The sequence below is a fragment of the Elephantulus edwardii genome, unplaced genomic scaffold (genome assembly GCF_000299155.1).
Source record: "Elephantulus edwardii isolate Elephantulus edwardi_28Jun2011 unplaced genomic scaffold, EleEdw1.0 scaffold00002, whole genome shotgun sequence".
Taxonomy (NCBI): Eukaryota; Metazoa; Chordata; class Mammalia; order Macroscelidea; family Macroscelididae; genus Elephantulus; species Elephantulus edwardii.
The window spans coordinates 6400438-6416918 of NW_006399752.1; the positions used below are offsets into that span (position 1 = coordinate 6400438).

A 16481-nucleotide genomic window follows, 5' to 3' on the forward strand; every position below is an offset into this window, starting at 1 on the left:
CTCTATGAGGTGGATTGATTCAGTGACTGGGATAATTGGGATGGGAGTGTCAGAGACAGTGCGATTGGCATAGGACAGAGCAGAGTTTAGGGCTGTTGTACACAGGGTCGCTATGAGTCACAAGTGACTCGACAGCAGATAACAACAACAACAACAAGTTCAAGCTGAAGCGGAAGAAAATAAAAACACATCCATAAAAGCCAAAACACAACATTGAGATTGTTGTTGTTAGGTGCCATCAAGTTGCAATGCTATGAACAATGGTTCTGAACTCTATCCTATCCTGTGCCATCATCACACTTCTTGACACACTAGAACCCATTTTAGTAGTCACCTTGTCAGTCTACCTGGTTGAGAATCTTACTTCCTTCATCAACCTTCTATCCTTCCAAGTATCATACCCTTCTCCAAGGAATAGCTCTTCCTAGCACTATATGTAAAGTATGTGAGGTTAAGCCTCATCATCTTTGGCTCCAAAGAACACTCTGGCTGTCTCCTCTCCAAGACATGTTTGTTTGTTCTTTTGGCAGTCAATGGGATGTGCAGTGCTCTTCTCCAACACCACAGATCTAAGGAATCAATCCTACTTTTGTCATCCTTAGTCTTTGTCTAGCTCTGAGATGCATAGCAAATGATTGGAAAAATCATAGTCTGAATCAGACTCACCTTAGTTCTCAAACTGACATCATTACTCCTCAATAATTTGGAGAGGTTCTTAAGTGCAGTCTTTCCCAGCACAATTCATCTCCTTGTTTTCTGACTTTAAGGATGTTAATTGTGGATCCAAGTAAGATGAATTTGTTGACAATTTTAATCTCTTCTCCATCCATGATGAGGTTGCCTATTGGTCCAGTGGTAAGAATCTTTGTTTTCTTGATATTAAGATATAATTCATATTGAAGGCTACATTTGTTGATCTTCTACAAGTGCTTGAAGTCCTCTTCCCTTTCAGCAAGCAAAGTTATGCCATCTGCATAACACACGTATTGATGAGTCCCCCTCTGATCCTGCCATCACATTCCTCTTCCTAGAGACCAGTTTCTTGAATATTTGCTCTGAATAACCTTGAGTTTAACCCACCTGAATTTAGAGACATTCTCAAGAATAGATGTGATGTTTTAAAAGGAGTAAGAATAAAGTGGAGATGGCTGAGTTTGACTACTGTTAACTTAAAAAAAAGAGAACAAGTTCCATTAATAACATCCATAGTACCAAAATAATAACCACAAAGTCAGACATACTCCCCACCCTCAAGCTCCTGCACCTACTTCTATTAAAGGATGGTTACCATGTTCATTGCAAATTAACTCAGAGCTGTGAGTTTTATTAAAGAAATAGATTGGAGGTGAGGGTGGAGACAAAGGATATCACACAGTGAAAGTTCAAGTTTGGTCTAGCTCTCCTAAGCCAGATTAATAGCAAAACATAGTTCCTCAACTAATTCAGAGTGTCTCAATCAACAAGTGAATGTTTAGTTCAGCAACACAAACACAAGCAACCTTGTTTCATCAAAAGTCCATCAAGCTTTATCTTAACAACAGTCACAAATCAGCTCTTCCTTCAATAATCCAGCAAGCAGGACCTTTAACTCTGGCTTCACCTCCAGGGCTCTACTGGGCTATGCTTTACCAGGATTTATCTACAATCTGGCTAGCTCTTTCTCTTATATAGTCCTGGCAGGTCTTGATGATGTTGAACACACTGATCCAGATGAACCAGGTTGTCTGCAGTTAAAGCAGCTGATGATGACACCACAAAAGGGGGCAAAAGCCATTTAAGAAAATCCTACCATCACAGATATATTAAACAATGAAGACCAAAGACAGGCAAGTTGTAGACGACATCAAAGATGTCATATATAAGGAAAGGCCTTTAAAGTACAAGACACAAAAGAAAGATCAGCATGGTTATCACAACAAACACTGAACTTTCTCTATTATGAATGCATAAAATGATGAAGCAAAAGAGGTGATCAGAGAATTTCAGAGGATATCTACAAGAGAAAAAATTGCTATGATAAAATATGCAGAGACTTAATAGTTAGGACATGTAAAAAGAAGACTGCTACCTACATGACTTGCTTGACCTCTATTTTAAAGTACATAAATGAGCAAATGATTGATTGTTGTTATGTACCATCAGGTCTCCTGTGATTCATAACATCCCTATGCACAACAGCTCTAACACCTGCTCTATCTTGAGCCAACCTTATTGTCTCTGACACATCTAACCTATTACCACAGACCCTGGGGTAATCCATCTCAAGATTCAATCTATCTCATGAAAGGTCTTCCTTTCTTGTGCTATCTCCACTCTCCCAAGCATGATGTCTCTCTTCAAGGACTGGTCCATTCTTGCAACATGCCCAAAGGATTTCAGATGAAGCTTCAGAATCCTTTCCTTCAAGAAGCAGTCTAGTTTCACCCTCTCTAAGATCAACCTATTTGTTTGCCTAGCAATCCATGATATAGTCAATACTTTTATCCAGCACCACAGCTCAAAAACATCAATCCTCCTTCTATTATCCCTAGTCATTATCCAGATTTCTGATGCATTGTGTGTAATTGAGACAACCTGGCCTGGATTAGGCACACCTTAGTCTCCAGACTTATATCTTTGCTCCTCAGTACTCTTAAAATGTCCCTGAAAGCATGTTTTCCTAATGCACTTTGTCTTTGTTAGGTTAGGTTAGTTTAGTGGACTTAAAGAAGAAATCAGAGAGAACGAGAGAAAGCGTAATGCAGCTTTATTAAAGGGGGGTGGAAGGGGAGCTCCTGGGTGAGTTCCTCATCCTGGAGAGGCAGAATGGGAAGTCACACTGTGAACTTACTGGGGAGGATTTTTATAAACAGAGTCTTTAGGGAGGGACATTCCATTCTGATTTATGAGCCACCTGCTAGCTTAGCCAGGCAGGCAAGCCTTTTGCCTTCTTATCTGAAGCAGGCAAGGCCATCAACATTTGAGTTCTGAATTCTTCATTCTTCTCTTTGGCCCTCTTTGCCCAGACTAAGTCTTTTGATTTCCTGGTTTATGGTACCAACAACATTGATTGTGGAGTGAATCAAACTAAAGCTGTTAAATATCTCAATCTCTTCACCATCTATCATGATGCTGCCAATCGGCCCAGCGTTGAGAATCTTTGTTTTCTTGATGATAAGCTTCAATCCATATTTAATATCCATACTTATAGTCAAAGACGACAGCCTTCTGCAGCAAATGTCTCAAGCCCTCCTCAGTTTTGGTAAGCAAGGTTGTGTCATTTGTGTAGCGTAGGTTGTTGATGAATTTTCCTCCAATCCTTATGTCATATTACTCCACTTAGAGCCAAAAAATTGATTGTGTTTCCTAAATGTTGTTATACGAGGCCTTAAATGTTTTGCAGAGTTTTATTTAATTCTAAACACTTATTGGCATGTATAATCTGTATATAATATTATTAGCATGTGGTGTGAATATAGTAAAATATGTACTGATCTTCCTTTTTGATCAAAATTTCTAACTCAATAAACAACTATTCCATGTGAATATGTGTTTTCCTGAAGAAAGCACTGTCCTACACAACTCTAATTATAAAGAAAGAAAGAAAGAAATTAAATTCTTCTCCATCTGATTAGCTCAACTGAAACTCAGCAATGCAAATTGCTCAGTCTGATAGCAAAGACAAATATGTAAAGACAAATCTGTAATATGAGATCTGTTATTTGCTCTTGAGCCAGCTCTCACCAAGGGGGCTTTACCTAACAGAACAAAAAGTTTTCCAGTCTTGAGCTACATTCCTAACTTTTGGTGTATTTAAATGCATGACCGTGGCTGTTATGTAGGGCCTTCCAACCTAAGGTCCTTATCCTCTGACACTATATAGTAAAATACTTTGTTGTAATCCATAAGTTTTCAAAGTTGTTCTCCAAACCTTTCTTCTCAGGCTGTTTTAGTCTGGCATCTACTGAAACAGATGGTGATGTATGATTCGGCTCTATGTTAAATACATATGGCACAGTTCCCAGCATGATAGAAATATATAAATCACCATAGTCAAGCAAATTGACAGATAGGGTTATAAATACACCATAAAGGGCAAAATATAATGGGACTTTAATAAAGGTTCAAACAAAATATTGGAGAAAGGATTCATGAATTATAATGGCAGAAGTATTTGTACATGTGAATCAAAGGCAAAGGAATTGATGCATTTGTTGTTGTGTTTCATCACGTTGGAACTGACCCATTGCTGACCCTTCAGCAGGTTTTCAGAGGCAGTTAATCACACTGGAGGAGATTGCCCATCTGTTTCCCATGGAGCAGCTAGAAGATTCAAACTCTGTACTTTTTAGGTTGACAGCACAGCTCCTCATTTCTAGGCCACCAGAGCTTCCCAAGAATAAAGTGGTCGGTTATTTCTACAATCCTGCTAGGGGTGTTACACAGAAGTATGATTTTTCTTTAGATAGAATGCTTGTCTGTCATATTATTGTCATAAAACTAAGCATCCAAATTAAGGTAGACTAGGAAGAAAGATTAGCCATTCACTTCTGAAATAATAGGCCTTAGAAAACCCTGTGTACAGTAGAGCAAAACACTTAGACAAGAATATATGGCACCTGATGCTGAGTCCTCAACAATGGGAAACACAATTGAGGAGGAAGAGTTGTAAGCAGACATTATGGTAACTGGGTGATGGGAGTGCATATGTCAGAGGCAGTGAGACTGGCTCAGTATAGAGCTGAGCTCACAGTTGTTGTTCAGAGGGTTGCTATGAGTCGCAGGCAAATCCACGGCACCTAACAACAACATGACTTTACTACCACTCTTCTGTTAAGATATCATTGCAGGAAATAACTTTCTAATATAAATAAACCATAAGCATGAAAACAAGGTCGGATGCATCTTACTTAGCTTTATATAGCTACCCAGTAGTTATATAAGTACTGATTTAAGAATATAGGAAATGTGAAAATATACAGAATGAAATCTAGTATTTTTGACATATGGAAAATGCATGAGATAGTCAAGATATAGGAAATAGTTTAGTAGAGAAAGTTTTGAAAAGATATCTTAAGAAGAGAGATGGGACAAGGCCAAATATGGCAGGATTTTGACTGTTATAATAATTTAGGTATATTCTCTTGCAGCTATTTAGAACTTTAGTTGCTAACTCTGAATGCAGGCTTTCTGGAAGTGTGTGTTAGGTAAATATACAAGAGTTGTGTGAGTATGAGATGTCATTGCTCTTTACAATAGAACTTTATCTCAAGACAGACAACTGATAAACATTTTCAACTAGGATCATAAAATTAAGTTGATTTAAAGTCATTCATAGAAAACTAACAGATTGGATTATAAATGATGATGAGTTTGCTGCAGAAAAGATTAAAGACCAGCAAAAGGGGATTGAGAAATAGTCTAGAGATTAAAGAAGTTCTCTCCTAAATGATTAAAATCATAGATGCTGTTAAAATGTTAAATTTTTATGAAAAAATTGGTGATTTTTTAAATTAATATTTTTTACAGTCAAATTGGGGAAATCAGCATGCAGCACATTCACTATCATGAAAATTTATCTTTGCAAAAGTAAAAAAAAAGCAGATTTATTTAGTGTTCTCAAATTCATTGAAATATGAATATCACGAAAGACTTACTGAAACAGCTAGTGATACATATACTTATGGGCTTTAAGAGCCATTGGAATTATTATCTCTGCCTACTGGAAATCTAGTGGCCTGATAGTAAGAAGCGGGGCTGCAATCTCAGCGGCAGGCCACGGGAGAAGGGTAAGCACTCCTTCCCATGCAATTTACTACCACTGAAAACCTGCTGAAGGGTCAACTATGAGTCAGTTCTGACTTGATAGCACACAACAACCGTAAACTGCAAATCTCCACTGTTGCTGAGTCAATGTTCTCTCATAGCAACAACTTTTTATCAAGTTTCTAGGTGGGGCCATACATCTTTACTAAAAGACACTACTTATATTTCTCCTGCAGAACAGCTGGTTGACAGAATTTCCTCTTCCCCCTTCCATAGTTCACAGTTTGTTGGTTAGTTTTTGGTTTGTCTTTTTTTTTTTTTCCATATTCATTCATTGTTACACAATTACTTACCTCTCCCTCGTCCTCAGTCCTCTTTGCAATGATATATTTCTTTGTTGTACCTAAAATGTCTAATCATATATTCATTTTAGACAGTTCTTTCTTTTATCTGTTCTAATGCAATGATCCTTGTCTATCCACTCTTATCCTATTCTCTTCCCAACTACAGTGGTGCTATGCAGTATTTGTTCTTTTAAAATTGAGATATTTCACTCTGCATGATATTCTCCAGGGTCCCCAGTTGTGTAATGTTTTATGAGTTTATTGTTTTCCAGTGCTGCATGGTATTCCATTGTATGAATATGCCATTGTTTGTATATCCATTCATTTGTTAAGGAGCACTTGGGTTGCTTCCATCCCTTTGCTATTGTAAATAATGCAGCAATAAACATGGGTGTGCATATATCTGTTTGGATGAAGAAATGTTCAAAATATTTAGCTGTCAGAGAGATGCAAATAAAAACCACAATGAGATATCATCTAACCCCAGCAAACAATAAATACTGGCAAGGTTGTGGAGAGATTGGAACTTTTATTCACCGTTGGTGGGAGTGTAAAATGGTGCATCCACTATGAAAGACAGTTTGGCACTTTCTCGGAAAGTTGGGAATAGAAACGTTATTTGACCCAGCAATGCCACTACTGGGAATATAAACTAAAAAGACCATAACCACCATCCTTTTAGCAGTCCGTCCCATTAGGCACTACACCACTGTTGCTCCTTCTATCTCTAATGGGAGTCACTATCTCAGTCTCTTTATTTCACTCAAGTAATTGCAGAATATCTCTCAGTGATATCCTCTTAATAGTTTATTGTTTTATTTCTATTAGGCAATACCAGAACAGGTAATCCTATATCTTGAAAAAATGCTTTATTGGTATTCAGTTTCTTGAGTGACTCATGAGTAATTTTTTACATAATTTTTAAAAGGAGGCTACTTTAGGCTCTTTGGCCTGAAGAGCTCCTTTAATTGTGTCCACATTCACTGAGGATTACAAACATCTCTTCATTGACATGCTAAGACGAACACACACTTTTTTCATGTAAAAGTTTTTAAAAGCCTTAACTTGCAAGTGAGCTTTTCTGTTAAGGAGTCCACATAGTGCTTCATAAACTGCGTAGAATTCAGATAATGATATACAAGGACAAGTTCTGATCTGTTGTTTGTAGAATTTCAATGAGTTGTAGTTAACTCACCAGCATCTAACAGAGACAATAACATTTATGTCAAGAATAACGTTTTTTTTTCTAGTAGTTTTGTTCTTTGTCAAATGACCTTCTGTTACTAAGGTATGCTTAAACATGATGTTGTTAAGTAAGCAAAAATAATGCAACTTTTCTTTAACTCTGTAGAAGAGAAGAAAGTTAAAACTAAGGAAAAGGCTGAAGAAAAGACTAAAAAGGAAGTGAAAGGTGGAAAACAAGAGAAAGTGAAGCAAACAGCTGCAAAAGTAAAAGAAGCACAGAAAACATCACCAAAACCCAAAGACAAAGAGAAAGAGGACAAAGCAACAGCAGCTGCACCAAAGCATGAACAGAAAGGTAAACACTCAGAGGAGGAGGATGCCAGAGGTTCTGAGAGGATGCTGGGAAAGTTACAGATGCAGTGACCCAAAAAGCTTACAAAGACCAAAACCAGGCTTCAAACAGGGGCTGACCATGTGCATTTGTAAATGGATGGAATTATAATCAGTTGATAATGAAAATATATTAGTAGAAATACTAATATGTGTTCACATATCTAAAAAAAAGCATTTGGAGTGTCTCGAAAACAGAATTTGAGCTAGTATCTGGAACAATTTAGAGATTGGTGTCATTGCAGAACTCTAGAAATAGGAAATAATCTATGAAGAAGTGCAATAAAAATGATGTATGGTGTACTCCGGAGAAAAGCAGTCAAGGAAAATGACAACTTCAGTGAATTTTTTTAAGTAGTGTGTGTTTCGATCCCATGGAATTAGTATGATGGCAAAAAATAACCATACATTCCTGAGGTTTCTGCAGGAGCACATCATTTAGAAAATGCACAGAACTTTGAATTTCATTTAATAGGCAAGGCATCATGGGGATAAGAACTCTTAAGGTTCTTTGCCAATATCCCTTGACAAAATTCAGAGCTTTCAAAATCCCAGTTTCAACTATCTTGTGCCACTCTTTCCTGAGAATATAAATACGGGCTGTTCAGAGATTTAATCTGTCTTTACATCTAATTTATATGCAAATCAGAAGAGTTAAGTATGGATTATATCTAATGTCAGATAGTCAAATATATGCTTTAGTACATACTATATAGGGTAATGTTCCAGGCTTAAAATATTAAAGAAATATAGTGAAATACCTTTACAATAAAGACAAAGCAGTACTTTGATCCTCCACGGAGTAGGACTCATTTGTTATTAGGAACCATTATATGTATCTTGAATTTTTAATACAAATAAACTTTATGGGGTAAGTTCATAACTAGAGATTGTATGTAAGATGAATATTCAATGCCTGGAGACTGTCTTATTACATTTAAATGGAGTTGGGATATAAATTTTATATTCTTTATGAAATGGCAATACTTAGATATACAGAGTGGAGAGTTAAGAGAGCAGCTAAGGACTTCGTTGTGGTGCATTTAAGCCCTTGCTGAATATTTCCTTCTCCAGGTGCATACCTGGTTCCTACTTCTACACAGTCCTGGGAATTCCATTCAGCTGATGGGACCTACTGTGTAGGAACTGCTCATATATAATAATGTCACAGGCTATTGACAAACAAAAATTTCCTTTGGTTTGGTTATAATTTTAAGTAATTTTATTTGGTAAATTAAAATAAAGTATTCTAATGTGACTTTTATTTAAGGTATATTAGAACTTGGACAGTGAATTAGATATAATATTTCCTTTTTACAATGCATAAAGTATGTTATAATCCACTTAATATTTTTGAAATATTATTTATCCTAAACTTAAAGCTAATGAGTATGAAACAACTTTAATCTATGTTACAAACCTATAAATATATATTTTTAGAAGAAAAAAACCAGGTGAACTCTGGTGGCCTAGTGGCAAGAAGCTGTACTGTAATCCTGGAGATGAGCGGTTCGAATCTACCAGACGCATTTCTGGAGAAGGATGAACAATCTCCTCCTGTACAGTCAGATCTGATTTGATGGTACATACAAACAAAATAATAAAAAATTTAAACTAATTAAAAAATAGAAGGAAAAACACAATAAAGGAAAAGTTAAAAAATATTAATTATATAAAAACTTTTAAATTTTGATAAATTTTATTTCTCACAATTTATTTTTCTGGCATTTTAAGCTTAGATACAAGTATAAGTAAATGAGGGCTCTTTAAAACCTTGCTTTAAATAGAATATCAACTTAATGGTATCGTCTTTAAAAATTTAATTCATTTTTCTCTTAACAGCTATACTACCTATATAAAAATAAAAAAATTTATTGAAATATTTTGTAGTGGAAGAAAACAATATATGAGTCAATCTAATTCACTTACATATTTATTTAAAAGAAATAGGAAAACATTAAAATAATTTGCATTTCAGATCACCATTTAAAAATAAACACAATCACATGAAGTCATTTGCAACATACCAAATATATTTTTATTTTTGATCCATAAACACAGTATGCAAAATGCATTATATATGGAGATAATGACCTAGGACTTTTCTGGATACATTTCATTGATGAAGACAAGTCTTGAGGACATTTTCAAATAACATTATTTTCCACATCATGTATATTTTGTTTGATCCATATTAATAAGCAAAAAATCATTAAAAATATCTTATTAGCATTTTAATTTTCAATCTACTATTTTAATTTCCACATGAAGAGCTGTTTTCCTAATAAAAGTACATTCCAGATAGCTTAGCATGCGGAACGTGAGCACAAATGTGATTTTAGCAGCTACGTAAATGCAATGGCTAATTCAATGATCCCTACTGAGAATACCTACTCTTGTTAGACGCCTTCCAGTCGATTCTAATTCATAATGCTCCCATAAAGCAAAGTGGAATTTCCCCATAGAATTTATTTGGTTAGAATTTTTAGGGATGCAGCTTGTCATGTCTTTATGTGTTAGAACTGCCAACATTTGTTCACTATTGCACCACTAGGGTTTCTTTATTGAGGATGCTATTGTTACTATTGTGTGCCTTCAAGCTGATTATGATTCATAGGGACCCCTAGAGGACACAATAGAAACACTCCACAGGGCTTTCTAGGCTGTGAGAGCAGATTCAAAGGGGCAGATCGCCTGGCTTTTCTCCTCTAATGGGTTGACATTGCTATCTTCTCTGTTCCCATCATTGAGATTAGCTAGCAATTAAATAAATGTATCGTTGTTGTTGTTATGTGCCGTCGAGTCGCTTGTGACTCATAGCGACCCTATATACAGCAGCTCTAGACTCTGCTCTGTCCTATGCCAATCTCATTGTCTCCAACACACTCATCTTGATTGCTCCAGTCACCAAATCAACCCATCTCCCAGAGGGCCTTTCCCTCCTGCGCCTGCCCTTCACCCTCCCAAGCATGATGTCCTTCTCCAAGGACCGGTCTCTCCTTACAACATGACGAAAGTATGTCAGATGAAGCCTCAGAATCCGTGGCTTCAAGGAGCAGCCCAGTTTAACCCTCTCCAGGATGAATCTGTTTTCTTAGCAGTCCATGGCACCCTCAGCACTCTTCTCCAACACCAAAGCTCAAAAGCATCAATTCTCTTTCTATCCTCCTTGGTCATTGTCCAGCTCTCTGATGCATAACAAGTGATTGCAAAGACTATGGCCTGTACTATGGCAAAGACTATGCACCTTAGTCTCCAGAGACACACTGTTGCTCTTGAGGACTTTAGAGAGGTTCCTAATAGCAGACTTTCCCATCACAATATGTCTTTTAATTTCCTGGCTGCTGGTGCCAAGAGTGTTGATTGTGGAGCCAAGCAAACTAAAGCTGTGAACAATCTCAATCTCTTCATCATCCATCCTAATGCTGCCATTTGGTCCAATGGTGAGAATCTTTGTCTTCTTGACATTGAGCTTCAATCATTAGGTAAAAAGCAGAAAACTAGCTTCTGACAACTGGTCAAAAATGTTGACTTTTCTAAAAAAACTAAGCAAATGCTTAACTATATTCTTTTACCAAAAACTAAATCACATGGTGGGTTTGTTCGTTTGGGTTGGTTTTTTTCCCCCCCACACATGTGGCAGCGAGTACTATCTAACACACATATTGTGGTTTTAACTAAACAAAACAAACAAATAAAGTTTCCTAAACATTTATTTGTAAGTAACAGACCCACAGAACTTTCTAAAATAGCTACACTCACTTCCAAGCAGATTTGTACACGGTATAGACACATTTACTGGTAATTACTTGACTCTGTAATACCTAGGTAAATATATGCCTATATGGCTATTCTTAATATCATGTTTCTCAGCTTATTTCTATTGAAAGTATTGAAAATAAATTGATACATAGTACATACTGATTATAAGCATATATGGACACTTAACATAATCTAAAACAATTAGTGTCGGTTTTATGCCCAATAGTCTGAGAAATGTCATCATGATTAAGCAAGGCTCTCTCATTTTCCAATGCCCTATGGCAAATCTGTGAGGAAACAAAATGAACCTGTCAGCTGCTTAACTTTTTTCTCCCAGTATTCTCCTTTTCATTCCTTTCCTATATTTGAAATTATCTATTTTGCAATTATTTCAGTAATTGAGGCAAGGAGGAAAGGCATAGCTAATCTGAATGAATTTACCATAATGCACCAGGCCACATGTACCCCATGCTCATTTGAAGGATTTTCTCTTATTTCCTTGCCTTCTTTCTGTTGCTATTCTACACCTAGAATGCATTTTTTTCCTACTGCACCCCAATGACAGCACATACCAGCTGGCAGCAAAATAATATCAATCATCGCTCCATGAGAGCAAGCGAAGAAACAGTTATTATTCTAAGAGAAGTATTATTTGCAGAATAAATAACACTAAAACACCAAATATAAAATTTCTCCAAATAATGTCTCAAAATTATTAAAGTTAGATTTGTTCAGATTTTAAGGGAGGTTTCCTATTCTAACTGTTGAGTTTATGTTTAATGAAGATATATTTACATAAAAATCTCCTCCAAAAGCAAGAAAACTTTCCTTTAGCTAAATGATGAAGACACATTTAGTGTTGCTCAACACATATCTATCTAGAATTTTCATCCACTGTTCAACACAAACCTGTTTAAAGTTTTTATACATTGCTAAGGAGCCTGGTGGCCTAAGTGAGTAAAGAGTTGTGCTGCCTAACCCCGAACAGGTGATTCTAATCCAGCAGCTGCTCCCAAAAGGGCAGTTTCCTCCCCTGAAATGTGTAGCTTCTGAAAACCTTATGGAGGGTCAGCTTTGAGTCAGTTCCTATTCAATGGCACAGAACAACAACAAAGAAGCTGAATGATGCAGTGGTTAAAGCAGATGGCTGCTATTAAAAAGGTCAGAGCTTGAATCCACCAGCTACTCCCCAGGAAAAAGGTAGCTGATTGTGGTTTCTATAAGGATAGTTGTGGGGCAGTTTTACCTTGTCTTTTAGGGTTTGTAAGAATTGGAATTGACTTGTTTGACAGTGAATTTGGCTTGGGTTTGAATTTGAGGTTACCATTGAGTATAGATAGAAATGAGAATTTTACCTTTTGAAAAGTGTTCATTGAAAACATTTTTGTAAAATTATAATGCTATTAAAGACTCCATCATTTTTTAAATATGACAGAAATCTCCTAAGTGTTATAGCTCAAATAATTTTAATTAAGAACAAGAAAATAAATATTTTTAAAATTCAGGAGATTTCTTTTTAAATCTAGAGCTCATTGAAATATTAATGTGTCAATTAAATGAATGCTTTTTTATCCCAGAAATACTGGTATTATAAATGAAACTTTGATTTTGGTATTGATTCAAGTTAAATTGATACAAGTTAAATAATTTTTTCTATTCTAAACATCCTATTACATTGTCAACATTCAGTTAAAGAAACAGAAATATGTAGATTTAAGTTAATTCACCGTATATTTCAACATGCTATTTATATGAACATCCCTTCATATTTTAGTACAGATAATAATGTTTTGGGAAGAGTGTTTGTTACCTATACTCTTTATATAATAAATTCCTTCTAAACTGCTGAAAAACATTTGAAAGAACTAAAGCAAAAATCTCCAGTGCTGCTGCTTGAGACTGTAGTGCCATGAGGTAAATCACTGTGAAGAAAAAACCTGAAGATTGTAGACAATGATTTTCAAATGTGATCTTATTAGACTCATCGTGGAAGTATGTTCTTTGAGCTTGGGATTTTGGAACTATTTTTGGGTGATTGTTTTTAATATTAGGTGCTGCCAAGACAGGTCATACTCAGCAACCCTGGCTTATGGACAACAGAAAGAAACACCATCCAGTCCTGTTTGCCATACTTATGGTCATTGCTGTGTTTGTGCTCATTGTTCTAAGCACTGTGTTAATTCATCTAATTGAGAAGTTCTTCCTTTTTTTCACTGACCCTTTGCTGGAGTAAATATGCTGTCTTTTTCCAGGGACTGTTCCTTTTTTTTTTTCCCTTAACATGTTCGAGATATGTGAGACTAAGTTTCACTATCTTTACATCTACCCAGTATTCTTCCTATATATTTTCTAAGATAATTTTGTTCATTCTCCTGGCAGTTGATGAAATATTCAATATTTTTCACCCATACCCACATCAATTCATTTTCAAACTTCTTTATTCATTGTCCAGCTTTTAAATGTAGATGAGGTGAAAAATACTATGGCTTGAGTCATGCATGTGTAGCTTAGTCCTCAAAGTGATATCTTTATTTTCATTTAAAAAACACTTTAATAGAGATATTTGTGGCATATTTTCCCAATGCAATGCATAGTTTGATTTCTTGATTACTATTTCTATAAATTTTTAACACTTAACTCCAAATACCTTTTTTTAATTTTGCTTCATCCTACACTCAGATTATTCATTCTAAATAGCATCTACATTTAATCTAATATTTCTTCTATACCAAATGATCAGAAATAGGCTACTACAGTCAATTTGTTATGGAACAAATAGATTCATGTGGTTATCTGAAATTTAGTTCCTATTCCTAATCTTCACTTAAGAGAAAATTTGCTTTAATTTTAATAACCAAAATATATAGAAATGTTATTAATTTTGGCCTATTCATACTAAAATAACAAAGTATTTTTAAATCAACTGCAATAACTATACATTTTTCAAAGATCTTGCAGAGCCTTAAAATGAGTTACTATAAAATTATTCATGCTGTAGGAGGAATGAGATTTACAAATATCTTTGAATGTATGTTTATATGGTAATGAGTTATATTACTTTACATGCTTGATATAAATTATTTGAAAAAATAGAAACATGATGTATAACTTGATCAATAAACGCACTTGATGTTATTGTTGTCTGAATTTGTTGAGTTAAAATTATGCCTATTTTAAGAATATTATCACATGTCAATGATATAATACAATTGTTAAGTGCTGGTCTGTGAACTAAAATATTGGCTTGACTCCACCAGGTACTTGGTGGGAAAAGGATGTGACAGTCTGTTATGTAAAGATTAAAATGTAGGAAACCTTATGAGTACTTTGGTACTTTGTTTCATAGGACCATTATCAGTCAGAAATGAATCAATGACACACAACAACATACTTTGAAAAATAAAATGCTTAATTGAGGAATATTTTGATAAAAATCTATATAGAAGAATCCTAATCAAAAGAAAGAAAATGCAGAATGGGCTTTAATTCTCTTGGAATCCATAATTTCTGGTGCCACGAAACTTGGTGAATCTTGAAACTAATGTCCAGAGATAATCTTAAACCAAAAATATCTCTTGAAGTTATTATCTTAAGGCCAACCAATTTTTTAGCTTAATTATTTACAAATATCATCATATTAAGATCCTTGTATATGAGATCAAAGTGCCAATAGTAATCTAAAGAATTAAGTAGGTTAGTGGTCAGTACTTTCTATGTTATACAGGAGGAACAACTTGGAAAAGAATTTGGGAATGGTTGCAGATCTTGAAAAATGTAACCAGTGTAGCTGAATTGAACGTTAGGGACTGTTGAATTAGTATATTTTATGCTGTTCATATTCTCAACAACAATTAAATTACTATATTTGGAGAGAAAGAACTTGAAAATTAACTTGAAACTTGCTAGTTTGAAAGTCAGTCATTCTAATCCACCTGTTCTGTGAAACAAAACGAGGCAATCTGCTTCTGTAAAGATTTTGATTTTGGATACTCTGTGAGACTCTTCTACTTTTTCCAAAAGGACAACAAGGAGTCTGAATAGATTCCACTTTATAATGGGAGATATATAGATAGATAGATTATTGAGCTCTGGTGGCAGATATAAAATATAATGTAAAACCTGTAAAAGAATTTGTTAACTGAGATTTATGTTGAATGAACCTCAGAATCAAGGTTTGCGAGAATTTCAAGTTAGATGCAATGTCTTTAATTTAGAGGAAGAAAAAGAAATAAATCCTTGAAGTAATTTCTAACCAAACTCATCCAAATGCTCGTATCCTGACCCTTTTTCTTTACTTCCCCCGCATATACAATAGACAAGATGATCTTCTTATAAAGATGACTCGATTAATTAGCTTAGTTATGTTGTCAGCTTGTTCTGTGAGACTGTCCTCTCTGGTTTACTATTCTAATTGATGAGTACTTTCTTACAAAGTTCTCTAGACAGATTATATAAAGAGGTTAGCCCTCCTGCTGATATTTTCTAGAAAATATCACCAGTTCCATTTAGCCAATTAGAAGAAAAAACGAAGAGCGAATATTCATTTAGACATTACAAGGTGGACATAATTTCCTCTTATATTACTTCTGCTTCATTATTGGGATCCAAGAAAGAACAAGAAGAACAATTACTTTTAATATCATGAATTTTTTAATAAGCTTGTAAAAGTTTTGATTATAAAAACAACCATATAACATTACTGTGCAGTAATCTGTTTCCTATTATGGTGAATGTAGAACATTTAATTTTAAAATGTTGACACTACAATATATAAAATAGCTATTATAAATGCACATAGTGTATTCTAGAGCTGTCAAGTTTCCATTTTTAAGATCCTTTATTTGTATAGCATATGAAATATCATCTAAATGTATGTCATTTTCCTCCTGTATGTTTAATCGGAATGCAAATTATTCCTTCAGAGAAAATACTGTAGAAACCAAAATAGAGCTGCTATTTTGCTTATTTATTTATTTTGTTAAGTCATTTCTCCCGTGGTAAATGAAAGGTGTTGATGACGTTTTCTTATTGCTCTTTTTCTTTCCACTCTGTCAG

The 16481-nt window shown here is 34.9% G+C and overlaps 1 protein-coding gene across 1 annotated transcript in view; it reads left to right on the top strand.

The window, feature by feature from the left end:
- TRDN (triadin) overlaps positions 1-16481 on the top strand; it is a gene marked incomplete at its 5' end in the record, with an annotated part of 210111 nt that overhangs the window by 134914 nt on the left and 58716 nt on the right. Inside the window, 1 exon segment of the mRNA XM_006903572.1 lies at positions 7441-7629. Within this exon segment, the coding sequence (XP_006903634.1) occupies positions 7441-7629 (189 nt within the window).